Below are 27,838 nucleotides of genomic sequence, written 5' to 3'. Positions count from 1 at the left end.
AAAACATCACACATGAAGCGCGTGCACTCGACAGTCCACACATAAATCCCTTACACAATTATATTATTATGTATTTTATGAAAGGAATGGTAATGTAAAGATGCTTATTTGTGAAAATATTTATGTATGATAAAATATGTGATTTTTATATCAGTTTCAGGACAATTTGGCATTTGCGTCGTTTGGGACATGTTTGTGACGGACAGTAAAATATGGGCCAAACTTTTAGGTTGTGGTCGCATATTTTAATAAATCTGTGCTGTTATAGTTGAATTCTTTCATTACAAATGATTCAATTGTCACTTTCTTGAATTATTATGTTTAAAGTCAGGTAAAATAGAAGTTGGTTGTCTTTTTCAGCTTGTGGATGACGTTCTGGACTTCACATCCTGTGCAAACCGCCCAGGGAAGCCGTCAGCTGCCGATCTCAAACTGGGTCTGGCGTTCTGTTTGCTTGCCAACAGGTACGACAGCTGAACACATCTGTGTATGCACTCACAATATGATGCCACTTCACTGAAGTACAGAAAGGGGACTCAGGTCTAATAGTTGACTTGGTTTATTACAGCCATAAACTTAATTGTAAACCAGTTTCCTGAGCTGCATGCAATGATAATGATGAGGCCCTTCAGCTCTGATGGAGATGTGGATCGGGCCTGGCAATATGTCCTGAAGGTGACATGTTACAGGTGAATCTCATGAAACCATGTCCTGGGGCTGCTTTCATAAAACACCAAGACTAGTCTTACAAGCGTGTCATTCAATTTTTTTTTCTTTAAGACTTTTCATACAAGTCTGTTACATAAAACGTAGACTTGTCTACTTTGATACCAAAAAGTATGTCTCAATTTGCCCTAACTAACTGATAGTTGGTTTACTAGTTCTTTAAGGGGTGGTAAAATGCCATTTTCACAAGATGTAAAATAAATCTCTGATGTCCTCAGTGTGTGTGTGTGTGTGTGTGTGTGTGTGTGTGTGTGTGTGTGTGTGTGTGTGCGTGTGTGTGTGTGTGTGTGCGTGTGTGTGTGTGTGTGTGTGTGCGTGTGTGTGTGTGTGTGTGTGTGTGTGTGTGTGTGTGTGTGTGTGAAGTTTTAGCACAAAATACCCCACAGAAATTTTTTTTAGCATGTTAAAGTTGCCACTTTCTGATGGTTTGCACAAACACAGTTTTGTGTCTGGCCCTTTAAATGCAAATGAGCTGCTGCAGAGGGTGGGGTTTCAAGAGCTCCTGTGTTAGCAGCTGATTTCCTCACACAGACAAAAAATGACAGAAACTGTTCTTCCTTTAATGTTAAAACGGAGTCAGTGGTCCCACTTTATATTAAGTGGCTTTAAGTACCATGTACTTGCATTGAAATTAATAATTTGATACAGTGGACTTATTGTGTACATACATGTTTTTACATTGTACTTATATTTTAAAAATACCAGCATGTAATTACAGCTGTAATTCATTTATGTAATTACATCTGTAATTACACAGCTGACCATCCCTTACACTTTAACCTACCCTTAAACCGACCCATACCACCACACCTGTCCCTAACTCTACCCGTATCCCATCTCATTAGCAGCAAAAGTGATTTACCATACAAAATGAGAACAATAAGTACATTGTTCTTATTTTTAAATGTAAGTACATAGTACTTAAAGCCACTTAATATAAAGTGGGACCGTTGATGAATTTAATGTTGCTGATGTGGAGTTAACTATCTTCAATTAGGATATTCTGTCATGTAATCTATTGAGAATGTGGAGCTGACATCATTGATATTTTGTCTCTCCCGATAGAACCCCTTTCATTTCTCTACCTTCTTCCCCCTATATCCTCCAAAGAAACTGCCGTGGTATCGCTAAAATGTAAACAAATGCTGCGCTGTCTCTCTATGAAGTTCTGAAGGCGTCGCCCCTGGCAACCGATAGCGTCTCCAACCATCATGCCCGACCGGCTCAGACCCCGCCCAAATCGGCACGTGACTCCTCACTCTCAATAAATTGCTCATATAGGAACTGTTGTGAGATGCACACAGAGTGACTTTCTATTGCATGTGAAAAGATGAATGCTAAAGTTTGAGCTGACTCACAAATGTACTCTTATACAACAACTCTTCCTCTTCTCAACATGAATCTGGGGGCAGGGTTTATGAACATTTTAGGGTTGGTGACGTCACTAACCCGGGAGGAATGCTGTGTAGTTCCTACCAGCCGTTTGTTGTAGTCCTTTTCTTTAAAAGCAAATATCTTCCTTTGCTTTGAACTTTGAGCATTGTAACTTTGATAATGTTGTTTATGCTCAAACAGCAACATTACACAAAACTAAAGTTAGAAAAGTGAAATCATACTTTACCACCCCTTTAAGTCAAAGTCTTAACTTAATGTCTATTTTTATGAAACTGGTCACATTTTCATGGAACCTTGTTTGTTTCTGCCACAGGATCAAATTTTTGAAAAGACAATTGCAACTTTTTAACTCAAAATTTGGACTTTTTTCTTACAATTGTGCGATATAAAGTCATAAAGAGTTTTATTGAGTTACTGTATAAAGTCAGAATCGTGAGATATAAACTGACAATTCTGAGAGAAAAATACTTTATATCATGCAGTTCTGACTTCATAACTGGCAGTTGCAACTTTATATCACACAATTTTGAGAAAAAAGTCAGAATTGTGAAATAAAAAGTCGCAATTACATTTAACTTTTTTTATTCCAAGACAGAAACAAGCTTCCATACATTTCACCCCAATATTACAAGAAAAAAGCAGTAAATCAAACCTGTAAGAATTTTATATTTTTATAATGTGACATTTTTTTTTCTTTGACATCCCTCACCAAATTCTGAATCAGAGATGCAAACTTGTCACCTTGCCACCAAATGGGTCATTTGTGTAATTTGTGTACATCCGATGGGTTTTTAAAATTGCTTGCAAACAGTCCTGCGAGTATTTGTGTGTGAGCTCTGGTTTCTAATCGCAAAGGTTTATATACAACGTGTTTTTGCAGCGCTGAATATTGTAGCCAATCACAGGTAGGGTTGTGACGGTTGTTATATAACCGTGAGACCGATGGTTATAGTTGAACACCGTCATTAGAGCTCTATAACCGCCAAAACCTTGCTATTAAAATAATTTTTTCAAACATTTTTTATCATAGAGAAAGTTTAAAAACTAATGTCAGCATATGAGGGAAACGAAAGTGGAGTTAGTGGTGCTTTGGAGGCTGCTACGGCTGGAGAGGATTCGGGAGAGGTCTGTGCCCCTTTACTGATCAGAGCACGCTGACACAGAGTAAAGCCTTGTTTATATTCAACACATACGCACAAGCACGAAGCTGGGCACAGCAAAAATGATGTGCTGGGTGTGCAATACCCCATTTCGCTTGGCTGTGTGCACTGATATTTTTGTAACAGCGCGTGCGACGCCGCATCCGAGGATGAACAACTTAAAGCCGAATTTGTCCGAGCATGTAGGCTACTATATAACATCAATGCCAACCTGATCAACACAATAGAACGCTTATATGACAAGGCTACCAGTGCAGTCTACTACAATAACACCATAGGAGAATGGTTCTGAACCACAGTCGGAGTCCGCCAAGGCTACCTGCTCTCCCCCCATTCTCTTTAACATCTATTTAGAACGAATTGTGACCAACGCATTGGAAGATCATGAAGGTACAGTCAGCATCGGAGGCAGGTTGATTACAAACTTGCGTTTTGCCGATGACATCGATGGATTAGCTGGAAAAGAACAGGAACTCGTCAATCTTGAAACATCTTAACGTGGCCTCGGCAGCATTTAACATGCAGATTAATGCAGAGAAAACCAAGCTGATGACCAACAACCCCAAAGGAATCAGAACTGAGATCAAAATAAACAATAAGAAGCTTGAGAATGTTAAAAGTTTTAAGTACCTGGGGGCCATCGTTTCGGATGAAGGATCTAAACCAGAAATACTCTGATAGCACAGACCATGGCCGCCATTAACAAATTGAAGGTCATCTGGAACGACAATAACATCGCCATTGGCTCAAAGATCAGGTTGATGCGTTCCCTGATCATGTCAATATTCCTATACACATGCGAGTCATGGACGTTGACAGCCGATATCGAGAGAAGGATTCAGGCGGTGGAGATGAGATGCTTCCGCAGACTTCTTGGCATCGCCTACAAAGACCACATCACCAATGTAGAAGTGAAAGGCCGAATTGAGAGTGCCATTGGGTCATGTGAAGATCTCCTATCTTCAGTAAAAAAAAAAAATGTAAGCTAAACTGGTACGGGCAGTGGACAGGTCTAAGCTAAAGTGGACAGGTCTAGAGCTGAGTGACACAGTGCGGAAAGCAGAGAACCGGGAGGAATGGAAGAAGTTGGTTGCCAAGTCTTCAGTGGTGCCCTTACGGTCCAAAAGACTACGGGATAAGTGAAGTGAAGTGAAGTAGGCTACTACGTCTCATGGCACTGGCACCCAGTTTGCGCGTCTAAATTGCAAAGTTTTTTTGTTAAGGTTTTGTTTACTGTGTGTGATTTATTTAAAGGTGCTATATGTATTTTTTAGCGGCCTCTATCGGTGATGTTTCAGATTGCAACCATTTTTTTTACAAAAGCGCCCTTGTGCTCTTGCATGTGCTCAACACAAGAGCGGGCACTCATGGGACACGGCCACACTGAGACTTTCAACACACCAGAGAAAGCATGACACAACATGCTGGAAACTCATGTAAACTCCCACTGCAACGTTACAATAATAGGCTACCTTTACCAGCTTGACGTTAAACTAATGCTCCATGCTCGTACCATGATAACGATACATTTGTGGTGTTGTCTAGCATAAGGCATTTCACTAACTATTCGTGTATCTTTCACAATCAGCAATTTCAACATAGGTGAAAGGATAATATGATTACGAAAACGGTTAGTGAACTAGCCTGAACAATTTCAGTGTGACAGTAAGATCGTAGGGAATAACATTACTGTACTGAACGTGTCTGGAAATGTGTATTATAAACAATATGACAGTAGATCTAGTACATAAAATAAAAGTGACATCTGAAAGCCCCTAATTTTTGTTATCCTGGAACAGTCTTTTGTATTAATTTCATGTCATATAGTATATGCATATACTGTATGTTGTAGTTTACCTTGCTGAAAACTTGTAATTTATCACAATAATAATAGCGGAGGTCTCTATAAGTCAGACGCTCTGCCGATGTTGATCCGTGTTTTCGTCCAACGTCGATCCGATTCTCATTTTCCCACAAACCACCAGTGTAGCATGCCTATTTATTTATCTAAATGTAGCTACAGAAAATCGAGACATTAACATTTCTGTGATGCCGGTACCGTGATGTGGCAGAAACACAGGAAGGAGGCTGGATCCAAACGCAGTGTATAGGCTTTATTTAGACAAACTACATATTTAACAAAGACTCAGGAACAGGACTCAGACACAGGAGCGACAACATCGACCTCACACATTCAACAACTCACCAACTAAGACAGAAACACAGGGCTTAAATAATCAGACAAGCAAACTTAACAAGGTAACAAGGGGGCGTGGACAATTGGAAACACCTGGAAAAACTCAATAGACAGGGAACCACTAATAATACAAAGACAAAGACAAAACCACATCATGACAGAGCCCCTCCCCTATGGGCGGCTCCTGACGCCCTTAAAAACAAAAAAGTTCCGGTGGGCGGTGAAGCGGAGGCGGTCTGGGGGAGGGACGGAGGGCCAGGCCCGTGCAGGGGAACGGGACCAGGAGGTAGCCAAGGCGAGCCTGGGCCGCGGAGCGTGGGCGGAGCAGGACCAGGCGAAGGCCAGGGCGGAGCAGGACCAGGCGAAGGCCAGGGCGGAGCAGGACCAGGCGAAGGCCAGGGCGGAGCAGGACCAGGCGAAGGCCAGGGCGGAGCAGGACCAGGCGAAGGCCAGGGCGGAGCAGGCTGTGGACGTGACCAGGGCGGAACTGTGGAAACCTCGGGCATCCACAACAGTGAAGGTCCCTCAGACGGCCACGGCGGTGAAGACCTTTCGGGCGGCCACGGCGTTGAAGACCCCTCGGGCGGCCACGGAGGTGAAGACCCCTCGGGCGGCCACGGCGGTGAAGACCCCTCGGGCGGCCACGGCGGTGAAGACCCCTCGGGCGGCCACGGCGGTGAAGACCCCTCGGGCGGCCACGGCGGTGAAGACCCCTCGGGCGGCCACGGCGGAGACCTACTGCCCCCCCCCAAAATTTTCTTGGGGGTAGCTACGGGGACATAGGCTGGAGCAAGCACCGGCTCAGAAACAGTCTCCAGCTGGACGTGGCTGATTTGCAGCGCCGGCTCTGGAAGCTCTGCTGAGACGTGGCGAGGCTCTGGAAGCTCTGCTGAGACGTGACGAGGCTCTGGAGGCTCTGCTGAGACGTGACGAGGCTCTGGAGGCTCTGCTGAGACGTGACGAGGCTCTGGAGGCTCTGCTGAGACGTGACGAGGCTCTGGAAGCTCTGCTGAGACGTGACGAGGCTCTGGAAGCTCTGCTGAGACGTGACGAGGCTCTGGAAGCTCTGCTGAGACGTGACGAGGCTCTGGAAGCTCTGCTGAGACGTGACGAGGCTCTGGAAGCTCTGCTGAGACGTGACGAGGCTCTGGAAGCTCTGCTGAGACGTGACGAGGCTCTGGAAGCTCTGCTGAGACGTGACGAGGCTCTGGAAGCTCTGCTGAGACGTGACGAGGCTCTGGAGGCTCTGCTGAGACGTGGAACAGCGGTGCGGGCTCAGCGGGCATGATGGTCGTGATAACATCCCTCTCTACCTCTCCAACAGTGAAGGGAGATCCACAAAACTGCAGGACAAAATCAATGAACTGCTCCAGGGTCCAACTGGGGTCCTCCTCTGGTAAATTTAAACCAATGTCTAAACTCTAGTCCACTCCAGAAACAGTCCTTCAATGCATTTTCTACATCCGGAACGAGATGGCTGTACAAAAGGAATTCCTCCACATAATCCTCGATGCAGCGATTATTCTGATAGATAGAGCAAAGTTTGCTCAGTGAGCTCTGGCTACTACCTGCTAGATCCATGTTTAGGTGAGTTGTTCTGTGATGCCGGTACCGTGATGTGGCAGAAACACAGGAAGGAGGCTGGATCCAAACGCAGTGTATAGGCTTTATTTAGACAAACTACATATTTAACAAAGACTCAGGAACAGGACTCAGACACAGGAGCGACAACATCGACCTCACACATTCAACAACTCACCAACTAAGACAGAAACACAGGGCTTAAATAATCAGACAAGCAAACTTAACAAGGTAACAAGGGGGCGTGGACAATTGGAAACACCTGGAAAAACTCAATAGACAGGGAACCACTAATAATACAAAGACAAAGACAAAACCACATCATGACAATTTCACAGTTTAAGCAGATTCTTCTACAAATTGTGAAATTATTAAAATTCAGATCCCAAACCCATGCATACTCACACAATCGCCGACTCGCTACAAGAAGAATTACGCTGCACTCATTATACTCACCAAACGTTCTGAGGAATGCGGCGATCATTATGACGTAATCGACCGCGAGTTTGTGAGGGATGGGAGACCTAGGCTGTTTCGTTGAAAAAAGTGAACATGCAATACACACAAAAACTAACTTAACATTTTTAATTCATGATTGGTAATACAAAAACTAGCGCTGTTTATTTTTAGCATTTGCAAGGGTAAAAAATACATACAAAGGAAAAAATACATACTATGGTAGTCAATCTGTTTGATTAAAACATTCTTCCAAATATCTTCCTTTGTGTCCAGCAGAACAAATAAACACATAGAGGTTTGGAACAACATGAGGGTGAGTAAATACTAACAGAATTTTCCTTTTTGGGTGAACTAACCCTTTAACAGAATGGCAATGTCAAGATATTGAGCAAGAGTGTATTGTCAGGCATGAGGTAATTAAGAAGCGGAAAGGGGAAAACGGGGGGAGTAGAAAACGTTTTTTGTGTCCATCTATCTCCATGTTGAACTGTTTTATGTGCTTACTGTATCCACTTATAATTGTATTATTATGGAAACACGTTCATGAACAATACAAGTTATTACGTATAGGATCCCGTTTGAGCCCTAGAACAGACCCGGAGATCTCTCCATTTGCTGAAAGCCTTCCCGATGTTGACTCTCGTCTTATTCCGATGCCTGCACTAAACAAAAGTTTTATTTTCTTTGCCTCACGTGGAGTTTGCGTTGGGGTTTGGAATGAACTACAAGCCGGTCTCTTTGAGTCCATCTTCTACTTTTGTGGAAAGTTGATTAAAGTTTTGTCGCTCGAGTTGTCTTCGCTGATACGGGGAATGGCGGCGAATACACAAACCTGCCAGACATAGCCAGGTGAGCGTGAACGCGCATGACGTCACACCCAGTCTCAAATTCCGTCCTGAATCCCTCTTATTTATTTTACTGTACAGGATTATAGAGGCAATTGCAGTGATCAGAAAAGGGCTCATTCAGCCCATCAGGCAATTGTTTAAGCATGTATGGGTTAGAAACACAGGTATTTTTAACATGAAATGTTGCACAATGCACCTTTAAAGTTTAGATGCGTGTCTCTCTTTCTGAAATCTTCTCTGTCAGCCTGACGATTTCCCTGTATTTATCACATGTGAAACCCTCACCGCTGTAAGAGAAGGCGTGGCAGACAGTCCAAGTGACCATGACAGAAGAAAATGCCATGGCTTACTGTGTCTGTTTACTAATTCCGGCTTACCACAGTTATTTGATGGACCCAAAAAAAGAATAAGAGAGAAAAGAGACGTTAAGCTGAAAGAAAAGTTAACATTGAAATGCTAACGCATTGTGCTAGCTTTAACAATTTAGAAATAATTCAAATGAATCAAAAAGGATTTTTTTTGAAGGCCTGTAAAACCTTAAAGGTTCTCAAAGCGATCCTGGGTGTTGACGTTCGAATATTTTCAAACAAATCGGAGCTAGACCCTCCCTCCTCCGCATCTCAACTCCTCCCCCTCCCTTCCGTGCTTCCTGAAATAATTGTGAACGTGCATAGTTCTAGCTAATTATATCCTTGTGTGGGTTTGGCGAACATAAGCGTCAATTTAGAAGAAAAAAAACAATTTAACGTTACCCACCTGTCAAGCAAAAACAGAGCAACCTGAATGTCGGACTGGATGCCTTCTGCCGCCGGAGTTCTTGCCATCGTTCAAAAGCTTTGCTACCGATGTAAATTCGGAACTTCGCACATTCTTTATCCGACTCCATCTTCTTTTTAATTTGTTCTTCAGAACGACGTCTCTTTGGTCGTGTGTCGGTAATTTTTCAAACTTCCCTCTGATGCTTCGCTGCTCTCCTTCACACACACACACCCTTCATGTGCACGCGCACTAACCCCCCAGACCCACCCTCAAATACTTCTTGCCAGTGATTGGCTGGAACACTGTTTGTTAGGTTTCGTGGTCCGGGTGAGACATGATTGTTTTTGCCGTTTGTGGAGCCTGTGGTGTCTACAGAGACCGCGTTTTTTTACAGTGTGTTTAGGGGACAGGCAGCTAGCCGATAGTGAGGAGACGTTTAATGTATGTGACAAAAAATGTTTTGGCCCAGCACCGCTTATAGAACCTTTAAGGCTTTTTTACTTTATCTGTCATGCCAACATTAAAGGTACACTTTGATGCACTTTTCTTTACTAGTTGCAATTAATAATAATAATGGACAGAAAATGTGTTTTGTGGTAATTTATTTGATACTGCAAAGCAACATGCAACATGCAACTCTCAGCTGAATCCATTAGGACAAATTCTCCATTTGTTCAGAGCTCATGTCTTGTCGCAGCAGTTCCTGGACTGCATGTGGGTGGAGTAACAGGCCTGATCGTTCTCTGATGTGAGAATCGGAGGGCTCAGCTGTCACTTCTGAGAGCCTAAAGTCACTCTCACACCCTAATGGCTACAACTGAGTAAGCGGAGAGGTTTATATATAGCTTAGCAGCGTGGTGGAGCTGCACACAATCACTGATAGAGGAAGCATGCGCTCCTCTTGTCCCTGGAATAGAATAACAACTTCATTGTTTGAGACTCATTGATTTTACAGCCCTATAACGACTTGCATTCAGTCATGCTTTCTTTCACTTGTTGCCTCATGGTTTGAAGCACCTGATTCTCATAGCACTATCTTACAGAGGAAAGATTTTTGGATAATGGGTTTCACTTTTAGAAGAATCGTCTAACCTGGAGAACATACTGTAGGAATGTACTTTGGCTTTGGGACTAATGTGGGTAAGTGTTTAATTCATGTTTCATTCAGAGAGCATGTGTGTTCTTGTTCTATGGGATCGCACCAATTTCTATCCACCACTTTATTAATAATTTACTAAAGATTGCCACATAAGAGTCGCGTATTGTGCAGTGCGTTTTAGACTTTAACACATTTCAGGCAAATGCAATAGTTGCATATTTGCATCAAATTTAAGTTTTTCTTAAATTTGAAAATTTGTAAAATGCAAGTTAAAGCTATATATCATGTGACTGCATGGAAGAATCAGATTTCTAGTTGAAATAGTTTAGGCATAAATGAACATATTTGAAAAGTATGTCCTGCAAATGCATACACTGAAAAAAATAAATAAAAATGATCCTGTGGTCTAACTTATTATAACATTCTAATTTGTTACAACCAAATGTATTAGTTTTTCTCAAATAATATATTTTTTTATGATATATGTATATAGCCTTTTAAATAATTTTTTTATTAACCAAAAATATGAAAATGGTTTATTATAAGACCAGATCATACTTCAAAATCAATGTTTTTTCAAATATAGGCTACACAAAAGCCAAAATGTTAGCTAAAGGTATAGTTAACCAAAAACTGTTGTTCCAAACCTGTATGAGTTTCTTTCTTCTGTTAAACACAAAAGAAGATATTTTAAACAGTATTGGTAATCAAACAGTTGATGGTAACCATTGATTTCCATAGTTGGGAAAAATATTAATGGGTGCCATCACCTATTTAACAACATTCTTCAAAATATCTTCTTTTGTTTAACAGAAGAAACTCAAAAGAAACTTTTAGTATGAGTTTGAAATCAACATCCATGCGTGCTATTCAACTTTTGACTCAAATTCTGATAGTAGATTTATAGCCCTGTAGAATACAGGTTTGGAACGACATGATGGTGAATAAATGATGACAACATTTTCATTTTTGGGTGAACTTTCTCTTTAATGTTGGTCAATATAACATGTTTTTGGCTTTTTACAATTTTAATTTTACCATTAAAAAAATTCTTTGTGTGACAGCATAAAAAAGTGCTCAGCAATTCTCACAGCAGTGAACTCCCACCTTTGGTCGTTTTTTAATAGTTGTGATTGGAAAGGAACTTTTTGCAATATTTTTAGGATTTTATTATTTTGAGGACTATTGTGGTGTCGGTTCTTGGTGTGCGGGTTTCTGCGATTCTGGATGTATGGTTGTCTCTGGTCAAGTTAAAGGTCAGTAGTTGAGTGGGGGACGGAGGGGGGTGACTCTGGGACGCCAGAGTGTTGAGCCCTCTTGAGGTGTCGTGGGCTAGTCGATGAAACACTGAGGACGGAAGGTGCCCACTTGAAGACCCTAGAGATGTCCCCTATTCGGCTCAATCCAGACGGTTGTTGTGTTAGTTCACTTGGGAGACCATACTGTAGTTGCAGCCGTCGTGTGTGCTGACGCTCCAAGTAGGCTACACAGCAGACATAAGGGGAGTCACATCACTATATGGAAAGAAGCGTAAATGGATGGAGAAGCATAACTTAGTTTACTGTAAAGCTACGTCTTAGCGTTTTCTTATCTTGGCGAAAGCCGAGCACAAATTAGCATGTTTTAACATCTACTCTCGTGCAATGGAAATCATGTTTGGCCTATTGACTATGTAGGCTACTGTATATTATCACCGCCTCATCCAGGTGTCGTTTACGGCTCCTATTAATACTGCGGCTCGCAGTTGAACTTCAAAATCACCCCCTTGGAATGGCTTTTTAAAGAGCTATCCACTGATGTCATGTAACCAGAGGTGTTGGTTTTGATTTACTTATGATGTTACAGTAGAATGTAACCTGTTTTAATGGGTATCATGTGTAGCAATGTAGGCACATTAGCTGATGTAAATTAGCAATTTAAAAGAATTGTTTTCTATATGTAAATATATTTTAAAATCTAATTTATTCCTGTGATCAAAGCTGAATTTTCAGCATCATTACTCCAGTTTTCAGTGTCACGTGATCCTCCAGAAATCATTCTAATATGATGATTTGATGGTCAAGAAACATTTCTGATTATTATCAATGTTGAAAACGATTCAGTTCAGTATTATTGTGGACATTGTGATACACTGCACTGTTCATCGTTTATTGAAATTTTGTTAAATAGTGATTTTATTACTGACAATTTTTGAATATACACATTTTAAATATAATGGGTGTTGAATGATCATTGCACAAAATAAAAAGTGAGATTTATAGAATCTTATAGAAATGATTTCCCAATAAGATCAGTTTGAGTATTTGTGAGTAACATACTACAAGCTGAAATCCAATAAGACAACTGCTCCGACTGAACATAAGTTATGGATGGCTGATATAAATAGAAGCTGATGACTGTATACAGTAAGATGAACTGGGTAATATTTACTCATGCGTAATAGATATAGATCGCAAATTATAAAAATATATCAAAGAGAATCATAAAACGTACATGAGATTGTGTGCTTGTAATGTCTGTTTTACTGTTATCAGAGCTGATGATAAAATACTATTACAGACTTTGACCTTTTTTCCTTCTCTCTAAAAAAGTGTCCTTGAAACAGGTTGTGTGTATTGTTACCTGTAAAGTTATTTTTCTTTTCTATTTTATATTGGTATTAGTTTGTTTATAGCGCTTACATGGACACCTTTTAAAGTGGCCAGGAGCATAAATGTGAACCTTCAGTGTAAGGCCTTTAGTGTGCAGACTCCATGTCTTGACTCTAGCCAAAGCCACAAGTGCACATGCCATGACTCTCCTAGCCCTTATTTAGACACATTGGACCCATCATGTCCACTAAAACCTTTCATTTCTTCATTGGCAGCACAGGAATCTGGATTTTGGACAGCTGCTGGTACCAGCTGTGTCTCTTGGTTATCTTCAAAAGCAGACCAAATTAGGAGCCAATAACACCACCAGCTCAGCAAAAAAACAGGGATGTTCCCATGGGCACATTTGTCCCTTTAAAATCTGCAAACTGGTTCTTCCCTAATGTTTGAATTCCCCTCTCCCCCCCCAACACAAAATGTCACTGGTGCTTTTCCACTACACAGTCCCAGCTCGACTTGACTCGGCTCGGCTCGCCTCGCCTTTGTTTGGTTTTCCACTGTGTAAAAGTTGTACCTGTTCCTGGTGGCCGAAGAGAGGATCCTGCGAGAGATTGAAAGAGCAACGAGGAACGAAAGGTGTCGCCAGAGAAAGTCTAGGCGTTGCTATGACGACCGGTTACTATTTGTGGCGGTACTGTCTGCAAAACGCTGGTTTCACGCAACCGTCATTTTGAAATGGCTCCGGTGCAAAGAAAACCGAAAGACGCTATAAATCATAGGAGAGTCATGAATGTGATGGCGTATGGTTGTGTGTTTAATGTACAAATTTGTTATTCTAAAAATGTACATACATTTCTTTCATAGTTTAGACTATACAGTGAAATTTATGAATACATTTTTTAAATATATATTCAGAACATTAAAAAAAAAGAATTAGGAACAATCTATATACATATCCTATATTGGAAAACTAAATCTAATAGTTTAAATTGCGGATTGTTGTCTATCTGTACTTCCGGGATTCTTCCCACCGGAGCCTCACTTTCGATTTCAAAATGGCAGCTGTGTGAAATCAGCATATGGAAAACTGAACGAAAAGCGAGCTGAGTGAAAAACTACTGTAATTTTAACGGTATTTTACAGTAAAATTACATTAAATGTGCCATTAGATCTATCACAGTTATTTAACGTATGGTAAGGAAACTTTCTGTTTACCAAATTAACAGTTTTGCACTGTAGCATTTTTACAGTCTTTTACCGTTACAAATCACGATTTTTTTACAGTGTACCGTAATAACAGCAATACTGTGTTAAAAAACCAATGAATAAAATTATACAAAATCATGTGGAAGCCAAATATACAATATGCTTAAATTATTGCAATCGCAATCACAATTGCAATCAGATTACTTTCTGATGTAATGAGTAAAGTAACACATTAAATGCATTGTGGATTATGTAATCAGATTACTTTCTTATGTAATGAGTAAAGTAACACATTAAAAAGTATTGTGCATTATGTAATCAGATTACTTTCTGATGTAATGAGTAAAGTAACACATTAAAAGTATTTTGCATTATGTAATCAGATTACTTTCTTATGTAATGAGTAAAGTAACACATTAAAAGTAATGTGCATTATGTAATCAGATTACTTTCTCTATGTAATGAGTAAAGTAACACAATAAAAGTATCGTGCATTATGTAATCAGATTACTTTCTGATGTAATGAGTAAAGTAACATTAAAAGTGATTTGCATTATGTAATCAGATTACTTGCTGATGTATTGAGTAAAGTAACACATTAAAAGTATCGTGCATTATGCAATCAGATTACTTTCTGATGTAATGAGTAAAGTAACACATTAAAAGTATCGTGCATTATGTAATCAGATTACTTTCTTATGTAATGAGTAAAGTAACACATTAAAAGTAACGTGCATTATGTAATCAGATTACTTTCTCTATGTAATGAGTAAAGTAACACATTAAAAGTATTCTGCATTATGCAATCAGATTACTTTCTGATGTAATGAGTAAAGTAACACATTAAAAGTATCATGCATTATGTAATCAGATTACTTTCTGATGTAACGAGTAAAGTAACACATTAAAAGTAACGTGCATTATGTAATCAGATTACTTTCTCTATGTAATGAGTAAAGTAACACATTAAAAGTATTCTGCATTATGCAATCAGATTACTTTCTGATGTAATGAGTAAAGTAACACATTAAAAGTATCATGCATTATGTAATCAGATTACTTTCTGATGTAACGAGTAAAGTAACACATTAAAAGTAACGTGCATTATGTAATCAGATTACTTTCTCTATGTAATGAGTAAAGTAACACATTAAAAGTATCCTGCATTATGCAATCAGATTACTTTCTGATGTAATGAGTAAAGTAACATTAAAAGTATCGTGCATTATGTAATCAGATTACTTTCTTATGTAATGAGTAAAGTAACAAATTAAAAGTATCATGCATTATGTAATCAGATTACTTTCTGATGTAACGAGTAAAGTAACACATTAAAAGTATCATGCATTATGTAATCAGATTACTTTCTGATGTAATGAGTAAAGTAACACATTAAAAGTAACACTTGAATTTGTAGCTGAAATATAGCTGTACATATAATACAACATGTTTTAACCTGCAAGAGTCTCCTATAGAAGGCATGGATGGATATTCCAGAGCAAGGCATTTATGACATTTCATCTTGGTTTGGAGAAATAAATCCACATTCAATAGCGACACTCTGGGGCCGTGTAGGATGATAATGGAGTCCACTGTAGAGGGTGATGTGCAACTATGCATCAACACCTGCATACTCAAGAAAATGCTTTTTGAAATCAGCTGGCTGAGTTAATGTGTGCAATATGGCAGGACTTTTACTTTCTGACCAATGGACTCTACACCTCTAGTAGAAATGACCTTTATTTCTATGTTACGACTGCTTTTGATGTACAAATTTTACTAACATTGTAAGTGCATCTCAGGAAATATTATAAAATAAAAAAATGCAATGTTATACCCCTTTAAGCCATGCAATAACAGTACCACACATGTATAGAATGACAACATTACATATTAGATAGTCTTTTCTCAACAAAACAGCTAAACTACTGATGATAGATTGGTTCTTTTCACTTTTATAAACACAAGCAGAATGAATTGTTCATAAATCCATTCTTCTAACATAATTTGTTCCACTGGATTAAAATGCAACAACTGTCACAAGAGACATTTTACAAGCCATTTAGATAGACATTCGCTCCACGATGTGGATTAAAAATGATGGAAATAAAAAACAGCTTGAATCGTTACTTTTAAGCATTCTTCAATTTCATTTACACACTCAAAATGGCATGAACACTGGTTTGAAAACCATTTAGTTTGTCCTCTCTTGACTTTGAAGGTTGATCCAGATATTTAATACACCCAGCATTGTATAAACAGCAGTTATTCTGAGCCATGTCTATTTCTCAAATGGATCTAAACATGAAAAGAGCACCAAATCAGTATTTCTTACAACACCATTAAATTGTCTTTATTTTATTTGTATTTTTTGTTTGCTCCTCTTGAATAGAGTTTGTGTTCAGCTTAGAGTGTTTTTTCACATACAGTTTTTATTTATCATTTATCAACAGGGGAGAGATATGGAGACTATAGTTATCACATGGTTTATCACAAGGGCTATAAATCTACTATCAGAATTTGAGTCAAAAGTTCAATAGCACCCATGGATGTTGATTTCAAACTCATACTAAAACAGTCCAAAACCTGTAAAACCTGTATATGGTACAGTATACGAGTATATTATATGAGCCATAAAAGCCGGATGTATCAAATGTTTGATACTCAAAAAACGCACAACTTTTGGGTTTAAAATATATATATATATATATATATATATATATATATATTGTCTAAAGGTTCAATAAACTGGTCCATAATAATTTTCATATTTCAAAATGATCTACAGTACATGGACTAGAGTTGCTTTGGAACTGTAAATACAGAGTCAGCACTGGAAAGCAATAAAATCTGTTTCTTCCCTCAGGAGGAAAATGAGGTCCAAAGACAATACAGAGGATGATGACGGCACAGTTAATGAAGATCAGCATGTCACGCAAACTTCACATGACGTCCAGGAAGAAGACGAGGGGAAAATACTGGAGACAGAAAAGGCTATCAAGGTTAAACACATGGATGATGACGAGAAAATCGAGGCTGATAATGATGATAAATCCGCACAGAATGACGACCAAATGTTTGGGCTGAGAGATCTGTCCAAAGACAACCTACTGAAACTGCTCGGGATCATGGAAGGAGAGATTCAGGTGAAAAGTTATTCAAAGATGAATAAGTATCTATCATCACAACCTGTTTGTGTTTATCTGTGCAACTTTAACTTTGGTTCAGATGAGAGATGTTTATTATGTCAATGTTTTAATGTGTTAAAGGGATAAAGTTTTTTTTTTTTTTTTGGAAATAGGCTCATTTTACCACTCCCCCAGAGTTAAATAATTGGGTTTTACCATTTTCGAATGTATTCAGCTGAATTTTTTGACATTTAGTAGAATATCAGTAACCAGACAGTTTCTGGTCTCATTGACTTCCATAGTATATTTTTTTCCTACTATGGAAGTCAATGAGACCAGAAACTGTCTGGTTACTGATATTCTTCTAAATATCACAAGTCATGTGTAATATCATTTTCATAGTTATACCGTTTTCCCCGTTGTTTCTACTGTAAAGAAGGGGATTATTGGTCATTTGGTCTTTTTCTGGTTTGAGTTTAACACACTTCCAGAAATTTCATGTGCTTTTTCAAAATACAATATAGAATCGTTCAACAGCAAGCCATTTATATCTTGATGAAAATGTTTATTAATTTTTTTAATTAAAAAAAAAAAAAAAAAAAAAAAAAAAACACAATAGTGTTCAGTTTTGAGGTGCCCCATCCAGTCTGGTGTTCATGAGTCTGGCGCCATCTGGTGTGAGTCCAGCTAAATTATTTGGTTGTTTATATTTATTGAGGGGCCGTTCTCGCCTATGCCTGAGTCCATCTTTGGCTATTGTTCTGATGATGTTCTCTCAAATTTATGAACAAACGTTTTCCAGTTTACATCTATTCTACGTCCAACCACTATTTGGACGTCCAACCATGACCCAACTTGGACGTCATGTTGAAGTTCAACATTTGACCTTTGAACTGGGTAATTTTTTGGACCTCATTTGGACGACAGGTGCAGGAAATTTACATGATTAATATGCAATATTTGTATTTACAAATATCAGCATTGTTGTTATCAACATGATTAATACATGCATTCACCTAAAGGATTATTAGGAACACCTGTTCAATTTCTCATTAATGCAATTATCTAATCAACCAATCCCATGGCAGTTGCTTCAATGCATTTAGGGATGTGGTCCTGCTCAAGACAACCTCATGAACTCCAAACTGAATGTCAGAATGAAAGAAAGGTGATTTAAGCAATTTTGAGCATGGCATTGAGCTGACATGCGGGAGCTGTCCCGCATGTTCTCATCCCGCCCATAGAGGAATCCCACTCACAGAATGAACACATAGTGTCAGCCATCTTTTTTTGGAAGCTAAGCTAGCCGGCTCTTGTTCTGTGGAGAAAGCTGAGTAGTAGGGGTTATCATCCTCTTTTTCCCGGAGATGTTCGGCCATCGATATCCGGGATTCAGCTTTTGCTTTCTTTAGTCGCCATTCATTGTTTACATGCACACCTTTTGTTTAAATCTAACTGAATTCATTCCGATTGGTGAATCTGAATATAGTGTTTACATGATCTCGAAACACATTTTCAGGCAGACTCATCACGGAGACTCACTAGTAGTCTAGACTTGTTGTTTAATACTGCGCTCTGTTACCGGTAGGCGTGGCCTCCTAGGGCAGCAAAGCCGGTGCATTCTGGGAGTTGTTGTCTAAGCCAAACATACATTTTCTGTCTTTTCTCAGTCTAGAAAGCTCCAAATTCAAAAATAATTTCACATTTAAACCCTATGGTCAAATCAAGATGTATGTGGGTCGAGAAATTAACCTAGCCTACTCGTAATATGAAAATTACAGCGTTTTAACAAACTTAATATTAAAATTATGCATATTTGTCAGTCACACAGTGCATAAATTAAACGTTTTTTTTTTATGCACAATAATTAGGTTTACGTTTATTTAAAAAGAAAAAAACAATTTGTTTCAATCTCATACATTTTAACTAAGTCAATATTACTTGGTCCACAGCTAGCCATATATGTTAATCATGTTCATACTTTTTATTTAAACTAAATACATGCAATTGTTTTCACAGTGAACAGATTTATGCTGATTCTAAACCATTTGAATAAATGCATTTTGAGAATATGATAAATAAATAAATAAATAAATAAATAAAGGAATTTTAGGCTGGTCAGACCTTCCTGTAATTTGCACCCTCAATAATATCCCAACGCATTTATGATTTTTACTTGCTACCCAGGCACGAGAAGATGTGATCCATCTACTGAGGTCTGTGCTGTTGGGTCACCCAGAAGAGCTGGAGTCCCGTTATGGCTCTTCGGGGCCGACCAGACCCCTACAAGCCCTGCAGAGAGACCGGACGCTCAGCTACAACCACGCACAACACGAGAATGTGTATGATAAGACAATGGCAGAGGTATACACACAGAGAAAAGAATAACAGTGAGGTCACGCAATAAGGAAAATTCTGTCATGGTTTGAACAAGGGAATGGAAGCTGGTTTCCACCATAGAATAAAAAATAAAAAAGTGACTTTTTATCTCACAATTCTGACTTTTTTTTCGAACAATTGCAAGTTTAGATCTCACAATTCTGATATAAACTCGGAGTTGTGTGTTATAAAGTCAGAATTGAGTGATATAAACTCACGTTGTGTGTTATAAGGTGCAAGAATTGAGTGATATGAACTCACAGTTGTCTGTTATAAAGTCAGAATTAAGTGATATAAACTCACAGTTGTGTTATGAAGTCACAATTGAATGAAATAAACTCACAGTTGTGTTTTATAAAGTCAGAATTGAGTGTTATGAACTCACAGTTGTCTGTTATAGTCAGAATTGAGTGATAGAAACTCGCAGTTGTGTGTTATAAAGTCAGACTTGAGTGATATAAACTGGCAGTTGTGTGTTATAAAGTCAGACTTGAGTGATATAAACTCAGTTGTGTGTTATAAAGTCAGACTTGAGTGATATAAACTCAGTTGTGTGTTATTAAGTCAGAACTGCGTGATATAAAATCACAATTGCGATTTGTAAAGTAAACTCAAAATTGTGAGATAAAAAGTCACAATTATCTTTTTAAATATTTTATTCTGTGGCGAAAACAAGCTTCCATGCTGGTGAGTAAATGATGACAGAATATTCTTTTTTGGATGATCGATCTCTTTAAATGCATCAAATTAGAAGGGTTTGCATGCATTTAACTCTCTGTTGGCTAGTAATAAAGTAATTGTGTTTTTACTCTGTGTCAAAGCTGGACAGATTGCGGGATAAGCACAAGGACTCATACCGCCGTATGCTGGAACAGCTCTTGCTGGCAGAGAAAAGCCACCGGCGCACTGTCTACGAGCTGGATAGTGAGAAACGCAAACATGTGGATTATATGAACAAGAGCGATGACTTCACCAACCTCCTGGAGCAGGAACGAGAGAGGTATATGGCAGGGAACAAAACTGATGGTTGAATTGCACATGTAAAATAAAATAAAATAAAATAATAAAATAAACACAATATTGATATAATTTTTTTTTAAATGGCAAACCTACATGATCTGTGCACTATGAAGTTCAAAGTAATTATTTTGCAGAATAATTATTTGTTGAATCAAATTATTCTGATGAATGAAGATGCAATGAAGTGGTAACACTTTACAATAAGGTTCGTTAGTCAACATTAGTAATTAGTTAGGATGAACTAACAATGAACTACACTTATAAAACTTTTAATAATCTTTGTTGATGTTAATTTAAACATTTATTACTACTTTATTAAAATGATGTTATCATTAGTTAGTGCACTGTGACCAAACAATGAACAGCTGTATTTTTTATTAACTAACATTAACAGAGTTCAACAAATATATATTTGCTATCGTAAAATTTCTGATGGCAATTATAATGGTATAATTGCTAATGGTTATTTCATGTAAGTTAATACATTAACTAATCTTAACTAAGTAATCTTATTGTAAAGTGTTACATATGAAGTAATTGATATTGCAATGAAGTCCGTCATACTTATTGGTTATTTATCACTAGGTTAAAGCGGTTGCTGAAACAAGAAAAAGCATACCAAATGCGCAAGGAAAAAGAATTTTCCAAGCGTATGCACAGAATATCTGGAGAGCTGGTCAAGCTGAAGTCCTTTGCACTGATGATGGTTGATGAGCGAGAACTCCACTTGGAGAAAATGAACAAACAGAGTCACAAAATACAAGATCTTCTTCAAAAACTCCAGGAAAAGGAGAAGAATCTAAATGAGGCCGAGAGAAAAGCAAAGGAAGACAAGCAAAAGATCATGGATCTTGAGGTTGAGCTGGAGCTAAAAACTTCTAAGTTCACAAAAGAGCAAGTGGAGATGTCTGTGAAACTGTCTGACCAAGAATCTCAACATCAGCAGCTTTCCCAGAAACAATTGGAATTGTTACGCAAACTCAAGGAGCTTGAAGAGACGAATGAAGCTCTTCAGAAATCGGCAGAGGAGCTCCATGCGTTGAGGGACAAGATCAGAAAGGGCGAGTGTGGCAACTCGAATTTGATTGCAGAACTTGAGACTTTACGCAAAAGAATTCTAGAAATGGAGGGTAAAGACGAAGAGATCACCAAAACTGAGAACAAGTGCAATGAGTTGAAGAAGATGCTTCTGGCTGAGGAGACTCACAATAAAGACTTGAGTCTAGAGGTGGAAAAACTGCAACAGAGAATGACACAGCTAGAAAAACTTGAGATGACCTTCAATATGGGCAGGACAGAATGTGGCCAGTTGCATGCAGCTTTGGAAAAAGAGAAAAGCCTGACGAAAGAGCTAACGGATGAACTAGTGGGCGTTAAAATCCGCATTAAGGAGCTTGAGTCGTCCGAGCTGAAACTGGAAAAGGAGGAATTGGATTTAAAAGAGGATCTTTTGAAACTCAAATCAGTTACTGTAATAATGGTTAATGAGCACAAGAACATGGCAGACAGAATTAGGTCTGAGGAAAAGCTAAAAGATGAACTGAACCAACTCTATAAGGCAGAGCAGGAGAAGGTCATGGAGGTTACTGAGAGGTTAATAGAGGAGAGCAAGAAGCGTCTGAAACTAAAATCAGAGATGGAGATGAAGATAGCAGCTCTTGTAAAGGAGAGAGATGAAATAACGGGAAAGCTTTCTAAAGCAGAAGAAAAATGTAAAGATCTGCATGGTATTATGAAGCACGGGACCATGAACGAAGAAGAGAGGGAATCTGCTCAAAAGGTGAAAGAACTGCAGAGTGTCTCAAATGCACATGGAAAAGATGAGAATAAAGTCAAGGAGTTGACATTGGAGATTGACCGGTTGAAGAACCGTCTTCAGCAGCTTAAAGCTATTGACGGAGACCTGATCAAACCAGAGTACGAGTTGTTAGCAACTGAGAAAGAAAGGGTGCGATTTCTCCCACAGCAGGTACATGAAATAAGGAGTCAAACTGCGCCGAGTAAGGCAATCGAGCGAGGAGAGGTATGCTGTCAGGAGGCTGAACTGAGACTTCGGTTCATGATGGAGGAGGCCAAATCCAGAGACCTTCAAGCAGATGTGCAAGCCCTGAAGGAGAAAATTCACGAGCTCATGAACAAAGAAGATGAGCTTTCCCAGCTACAGGTTGATTACTCTGTTCTGCAACAGAGGTTTCTGGAAGAGGAGGACAAGAAAAAGAGCATAAGCACTGAAGTTTTAAACCTCACCAAAGAATTAGAGGTCACCAAGCGCTACAGCCGAACTCTGCGGCCCATTACCAAAGGAAGCCGAATGATGGATGTACCAATGACATCGACTGGAATACAAACCGATTCGGTGGAAAATAGGACAACTGACGTTGACACTCCTGCTGCATTCATCAAGAAGTCTGTCCAAGAAGAGAACCGGATCATGAGTAGTCTTCAGCAGAGGAGCTTAAAGAAGCCGGCGCAGAGACCGACAGTCCGTGAACTCTACCCTCCAACAGTCAGTGACTTTACTGTGAAGAAGTCCTGGATTCCTTGGATGAGGAAGAAGGACAGCAGTGCTTCCGAAATATCTTCAGATACCAGTGGGGAGGTTGCATCTTCTGAGGTCAACATGTCCCAAAAGCATAACCATCCATTGCACTCTCAGGTGATCCCAGATACTCACAACAATGAGGCAACTTTACACATTTGCATTGCCAACTCAGAGGACTTGACAAAACAAGCTTCCGCCAAATCGTCACAAGAAATTCAGACAACCATCATTCCTACAAATGTTCGAACCAAAGAGACAAAGAACCCAGAAAGAGTTCGATCTCCAATGACCTTTGCAACCATCTCAAGAGTAAAGAGTGCAGAGATCACGAGGTCTCCTTCTTTGGACAAATCACCCGTATCCACTGCATCCCAGGAGGACATGATAACAGGTCGAGCTGTGTTTAGGGAGACTCCTGAGAAACGGATGGTCCCCACACCCATCAAGAAGTCAAATGCTAATGTCATTTCCACAGAAGACAGTAAGATTCACATTCACTCAGGTGCACAGTTTAAGAAGACCAACGATCATGGCTCAGGTGCCATGGTCAAATCTATGTCCGTATCATCTGAGAGTAAGGAGGTTTCTACTGGAACTGTGCTACGCTCGCCACACCATGTGACTGCAAGCAAATCAACATCCAGCAAAGCAATAAGTAGCGTCACCATCACGCAGGTCACTAAAGCACCAGCCAGACCTACACTCTCAGTGGTAAGTGTCTAATATAATACAATAAGCCAAGAAAGACCTTATTCAGGGTTGACATATGACCCTGGACCACAAAACCAGTCACATGGGTCATTTTTTCATCTGAGATTTATACATCATCTGAAAGCTGAATAAATAATTGCTTTCCACTGATGTATGGTTTGTTAGGATAGGACAATATTTGGCCGAGACACAACTATTTGAAAATCTGGAATCACAGCCCATTCTCACCCCCAAGGCGTCACTTAACTGACGCCTTGGGAAGCATTTGGACATGCTTCAATATCTGACGCTTTAGGCGCCCTTTAGCGTCAGTTAGATGACGCCCTAGGATCGGGTGTACCCTACCCCCACCCCACACCTAAACCTAACCGCGTCCTCTAACTGACGCTTTCCTTTAGCGTCAGTTAGATGACGCCGTAGGATCGCGTCATGTAAGTGACGCTAAAGGGCGCCTAAAACGTCAAATATTAAAGCATGGTCAAAGGTGACGCCTTGGGGTGAGAATGCGTTGGGAATCAAGATGGTTCTCACTGCAGAACATGAAATCCACGGGGAGGAGTCGAATCCAGATCCAACTCCTCCCACCATACATATACCTAAACCTACCCAGCTCCACCTCCTGATCCCTAAACCCACCCCTAAACCTACCCAACTCCACCCCCCAGATCTGGATCCGACTCCGCCCCCTGGATCTTGTGTACTGCAATGAGGTGCTATTGTTGGAATCTGAGGGTGCAAAAAAATGGAGAAAATCGCCTTTAATGTAAAGTGCTTCAGGTCACAGGATGAGGCTGCAATTATATTATTTTAGAATATTCTGTATAGTGATACAGTCGATTAGCATTGCATTATAAATATACTTTCATGTTTCATCAGTCAAAACATCTCAATGTGTTACAGTGCAAGCTGGATGCCTTAGTTTGTCCACATAAGAGATTTCCTAGAACATCATAAGATTATTACTAGGTGCCCTCTGGCTACAAGTGAGAATGAAACAGAGATTACATTACATGTTTACTCAGTAAAGCTCTCAAAACCCTATTTTGGATTGAAAAATAGGAAAGACAGAATTGTTTCTCTAGTCTAGAGAAGTGTACAGTAGCTGTTGTCTCTCTCAGTGGATGCATATGATTTCCTGACCATTATTAAAAAATTAAGTCACAGATATTTCCTTTAAATCATGTTTCTTCTGTGTCTGTAACTCAACAGCAGCCTGTCATGGATGCCCCATCAGCGCGGTCGGGGTTCAGTCGTATTCCAATGTCCCGGGGGATGAAAACGGGTAAAGCTGTGCTTGGAGCTTTGGGAATCTCCACAGGAGTTAAAGTGGAAGCAAATGCAGAGATCCAGCCCATGAACATTGACCTTAAAAAATCCACTGTCAGTAATGGAGCGTTACAGGCCGGAGGAAAAGGCTGAGGGCTCTGAACAAATTATAAACACATTTACATTTAAATCTACAGCAAAAAAAGGAATTATTTTCAATTACCACTTTCTGCAATTGGTACGAGTTGCAGAGATGCAAAGGAGGACACTGATTTTTCTTGCCCTCCACCTGGGGAAGGAGCAATGTTTGCCAAAAGGTTAGCCTTTACTGCAGGGCAATGGAGCGCTGCAGTGATGATACGCAGGCCAACCTGGAAGTTAGTATCAGCAGCACCCTACAAAAACACAATAGGACTTGCTCCATTGGCTTTTGGATTACTACAGAAAATAAGCTCTGTGACCAACAAAGGTTTATGATGCCTGCATGTTTTTTTTGTAGTGACCAGATGAGTTTAGCTGTTTGGTGTGATGACATTCAATGTGTCTGACAATCTCTATAGTCCCATTTAGCCACTTTTTAGCAACCGCCTATTAAAGTAATAGTACAAGCTTTAAAGGGATACGCCGCTTTTTTTGGAAATAGGCTCATTTTACAACTCCCTCAGAGTTAAAGAGTTTTACCGTTTTCGAATCACTTCAGCCGATTTTCTGATATTTAGAAGGATATCTGTAACCAGACCGTTTCTGGTCTCATTGAGTAGTCAATGAGACCAGAAATGGTCTGGTTACAGATATTCTTCTAAATATCAGAAAATCAGCTGAATGGATTCGAAAAAAAGGGCAAAACTCAACTGTTTAACTCTGGGGGAGTTGTAAAATGAGAATATTTTTTTTAAAAAGTGGAGTATCCCTTTAAGAAAAATCACAAGGAGGTATTACTGATGTATTTTATTTTGTAGATAATATCTTGAACTTGTGTTCTCCACAGACCTTATTTCAGGCATTTCACTAAAAACCCATTGACTTTAGGATGATGGAAGTTCTATAATGCTAACTTGTTTTTTGTCATTGTGCCCACACAAATATGTAAGCATCATCCGTGCATTACTCTATATCCTGTAGGGGAAGTCAGTGGGTCTGTGTTTGGTCTTCTGATGAAGCTACTTATTGTAGACAGTCATTAGTGAAATGTTTGGGACTTTACACAGTCAGCCAGTAAGTGCGGAAAGTTCATATTTTTGAGTCGTGGTTAGGTGCGTTCAAGTAACTTTCGTCAGAGCAAGATGGTGGTGTACATTCTTTTAATTAAACAAAAATACAGCAAGTTTTTTTTTTTATCTCTACTTCAGGAAATGAAGAACAAAGAATGTTCATCAGGTGTGTTTTGCTTTTTTTAATGTTTTTAATTAATTTATGAAGCCACTGTAGATTTTAATCTTTCATGTAATGTTGTTATTTACAATGCTATCATATTTTGTGCAGGCAATTAGCTTATTTTGTTGTAAATAAAAAAAAAGCCTGACAATATCACTGAATAAGTATGATATTCTGCCATGTTCCCCAATTTGTAAACTCGGGGCTTAAAGATAATTCTGAGTTTCCCACTAGTATTTATGACTTTGGTGGCATTGTTGCACATTCAACTTGTAAATATAATCTCACCGACATGACTTGATCAAAGTGCCCATTATGAGCAAAGATGGCAGCATGGAGGTCATGTATGCTACGATGCTAACAGACAAGCTATTGTTCTCTTCAGGTATTAGACCTCTTTGCAACAGATTGAAAGAGTATTGTCCAATAAAAAATACACATCAAATGAAATAAAACTGTTATCAATTGAAAACGTGCTAAACACTATGTTTTTTATAGTGTTGTTCATGATTTTAATAGTGGCATTCTCTGCCTGTAATGTTCATATCAGACCAAGCACTTTCTGTCTGTAATGTTGTTGTGAATCGAAATGCATTGATAAGAGTTTCACCAAAAATCATCTATAATGGAAGATATTTTTATTATTGTTTCTAAGTAAAAATGCTTTGATATGATTTCTTTCCGCTTACTAGAAGTGAATGCACTTACTAGAAGTGAATTAAACAGTTTGAATAAGAAAAAAATCTTAAATTCTTATTATTAGACTGCTTATGCTAAAATAACTTAAAAATAAATTAAAAATTTATTTACATAGTACAAAAGTGAAAGGTTTTAAAACACGAACAAGAGCCAGAGGTTCAAGGATTGATACATATTACATTACATTGGAATTTAACGAGAAAGACAAAAAAAGACAAAAAAAATATAGGCTAAATAAATAAAATAATAATTAAAGCTGCAAGCAGCATTTAGCGGGGTTCAAGCAGTTTAGGCCTTTAAGGCCTTTAAGCACAAAAGCATCAAAAGACATTAAGTTTTAAGTTTCAATAATGGCAATTTACCATAGGGAATACATTGTTTTTAACATTTTTAACAGTTATAGCGCCACCTATAGTCTGATCTCCATGAAACTTTGCATGCTTGTTAATGATGTGATGACACATATGCTCATCAATTTTTGGGATGTTCTGAGTTTTCCTTTAGGATTTATAGGCTTTTGGGTGCATTTTGTCACGCCCCCTTTTGTAAATGACCCTGTTATAGCAAAACAAATGTCAAAGTTCAACTTTTTTTGATAATTATTGATCAAGAGAGTCCAAAGAATTATCCTAGACTGGTCTGGTTCCGATCGGGCAAAAAACCAGGGACTAGTTTGCAAAAGTAGGTTTTTAACATAT

At 39.0% G+C, this 27,838-nt stretch overlaps 1 protein-coding gene across 3 annotated transcripts; it reads left to right on the top strand.

The window, feature by feature from the left end:
• Positions 1 to 5: 5 nt before the first annotated feature.
• filip1a (filamin A interacting protein 1a) lies at positions 6 to 25,781 on the top strand. 3 transcript variants are annotated; one of them, XM_089120064.1, is made up of 7 exons: positions 6 to 89; positions 361 to 464; positions 16,888 to 17,167; positions 19,337 to 19,513; positions 20,350 to 20,528; positions 21,134 to 23,801; positions 25,011 to 25,781. In XM_089120064.1, exons 1-7 carry the CDS (start codon positions 69 to 71, stop codon positions 25,218 to 25,220), a joined length of 3,639 nt encoding a protein of 1,212 aa, XP_088976190.1. In that variant the 5' UTR covers positions 6 to 68; the 3' UTR covers positions 25,221 to 25,781. The 3 variants fall into 3 exon arrangements, with proteins under 3 accessions (XP_088976190.1, XP_088976191.1, XP_039506924.2); XM_089120065.1 differs by having other exon boundaries at positions 28 to 229; XM_039650990.2 differs by lacking the exons at positions 6 to 89; positions 361 to 464 and adding an exon at positions 9,713 to 10,265.
• The last annotated feature ends 2,057 nt before the right edge of the window (positions 25,782 to 27,838 follow it).

This window comes from Pimephales promelas, chromosome 15, assembly GCF_988280905.1.
Source record: "Pimephales promelas chromosome 15, fPimPro1.hap1.1, whole genome shotgun sequence".
In the NCBI taxonomy this organism is placed as follows: Eukaryota; Metazoa; Chordata; class Actinopteri; order Cypriniformes; family Leuciscidae; genus Pimephales; species Pimephales promelas.
Note: the sequence above shows the minus strand (reverse complement) of the source record. Positions and strands in the feature narration are given on the sequence as shown.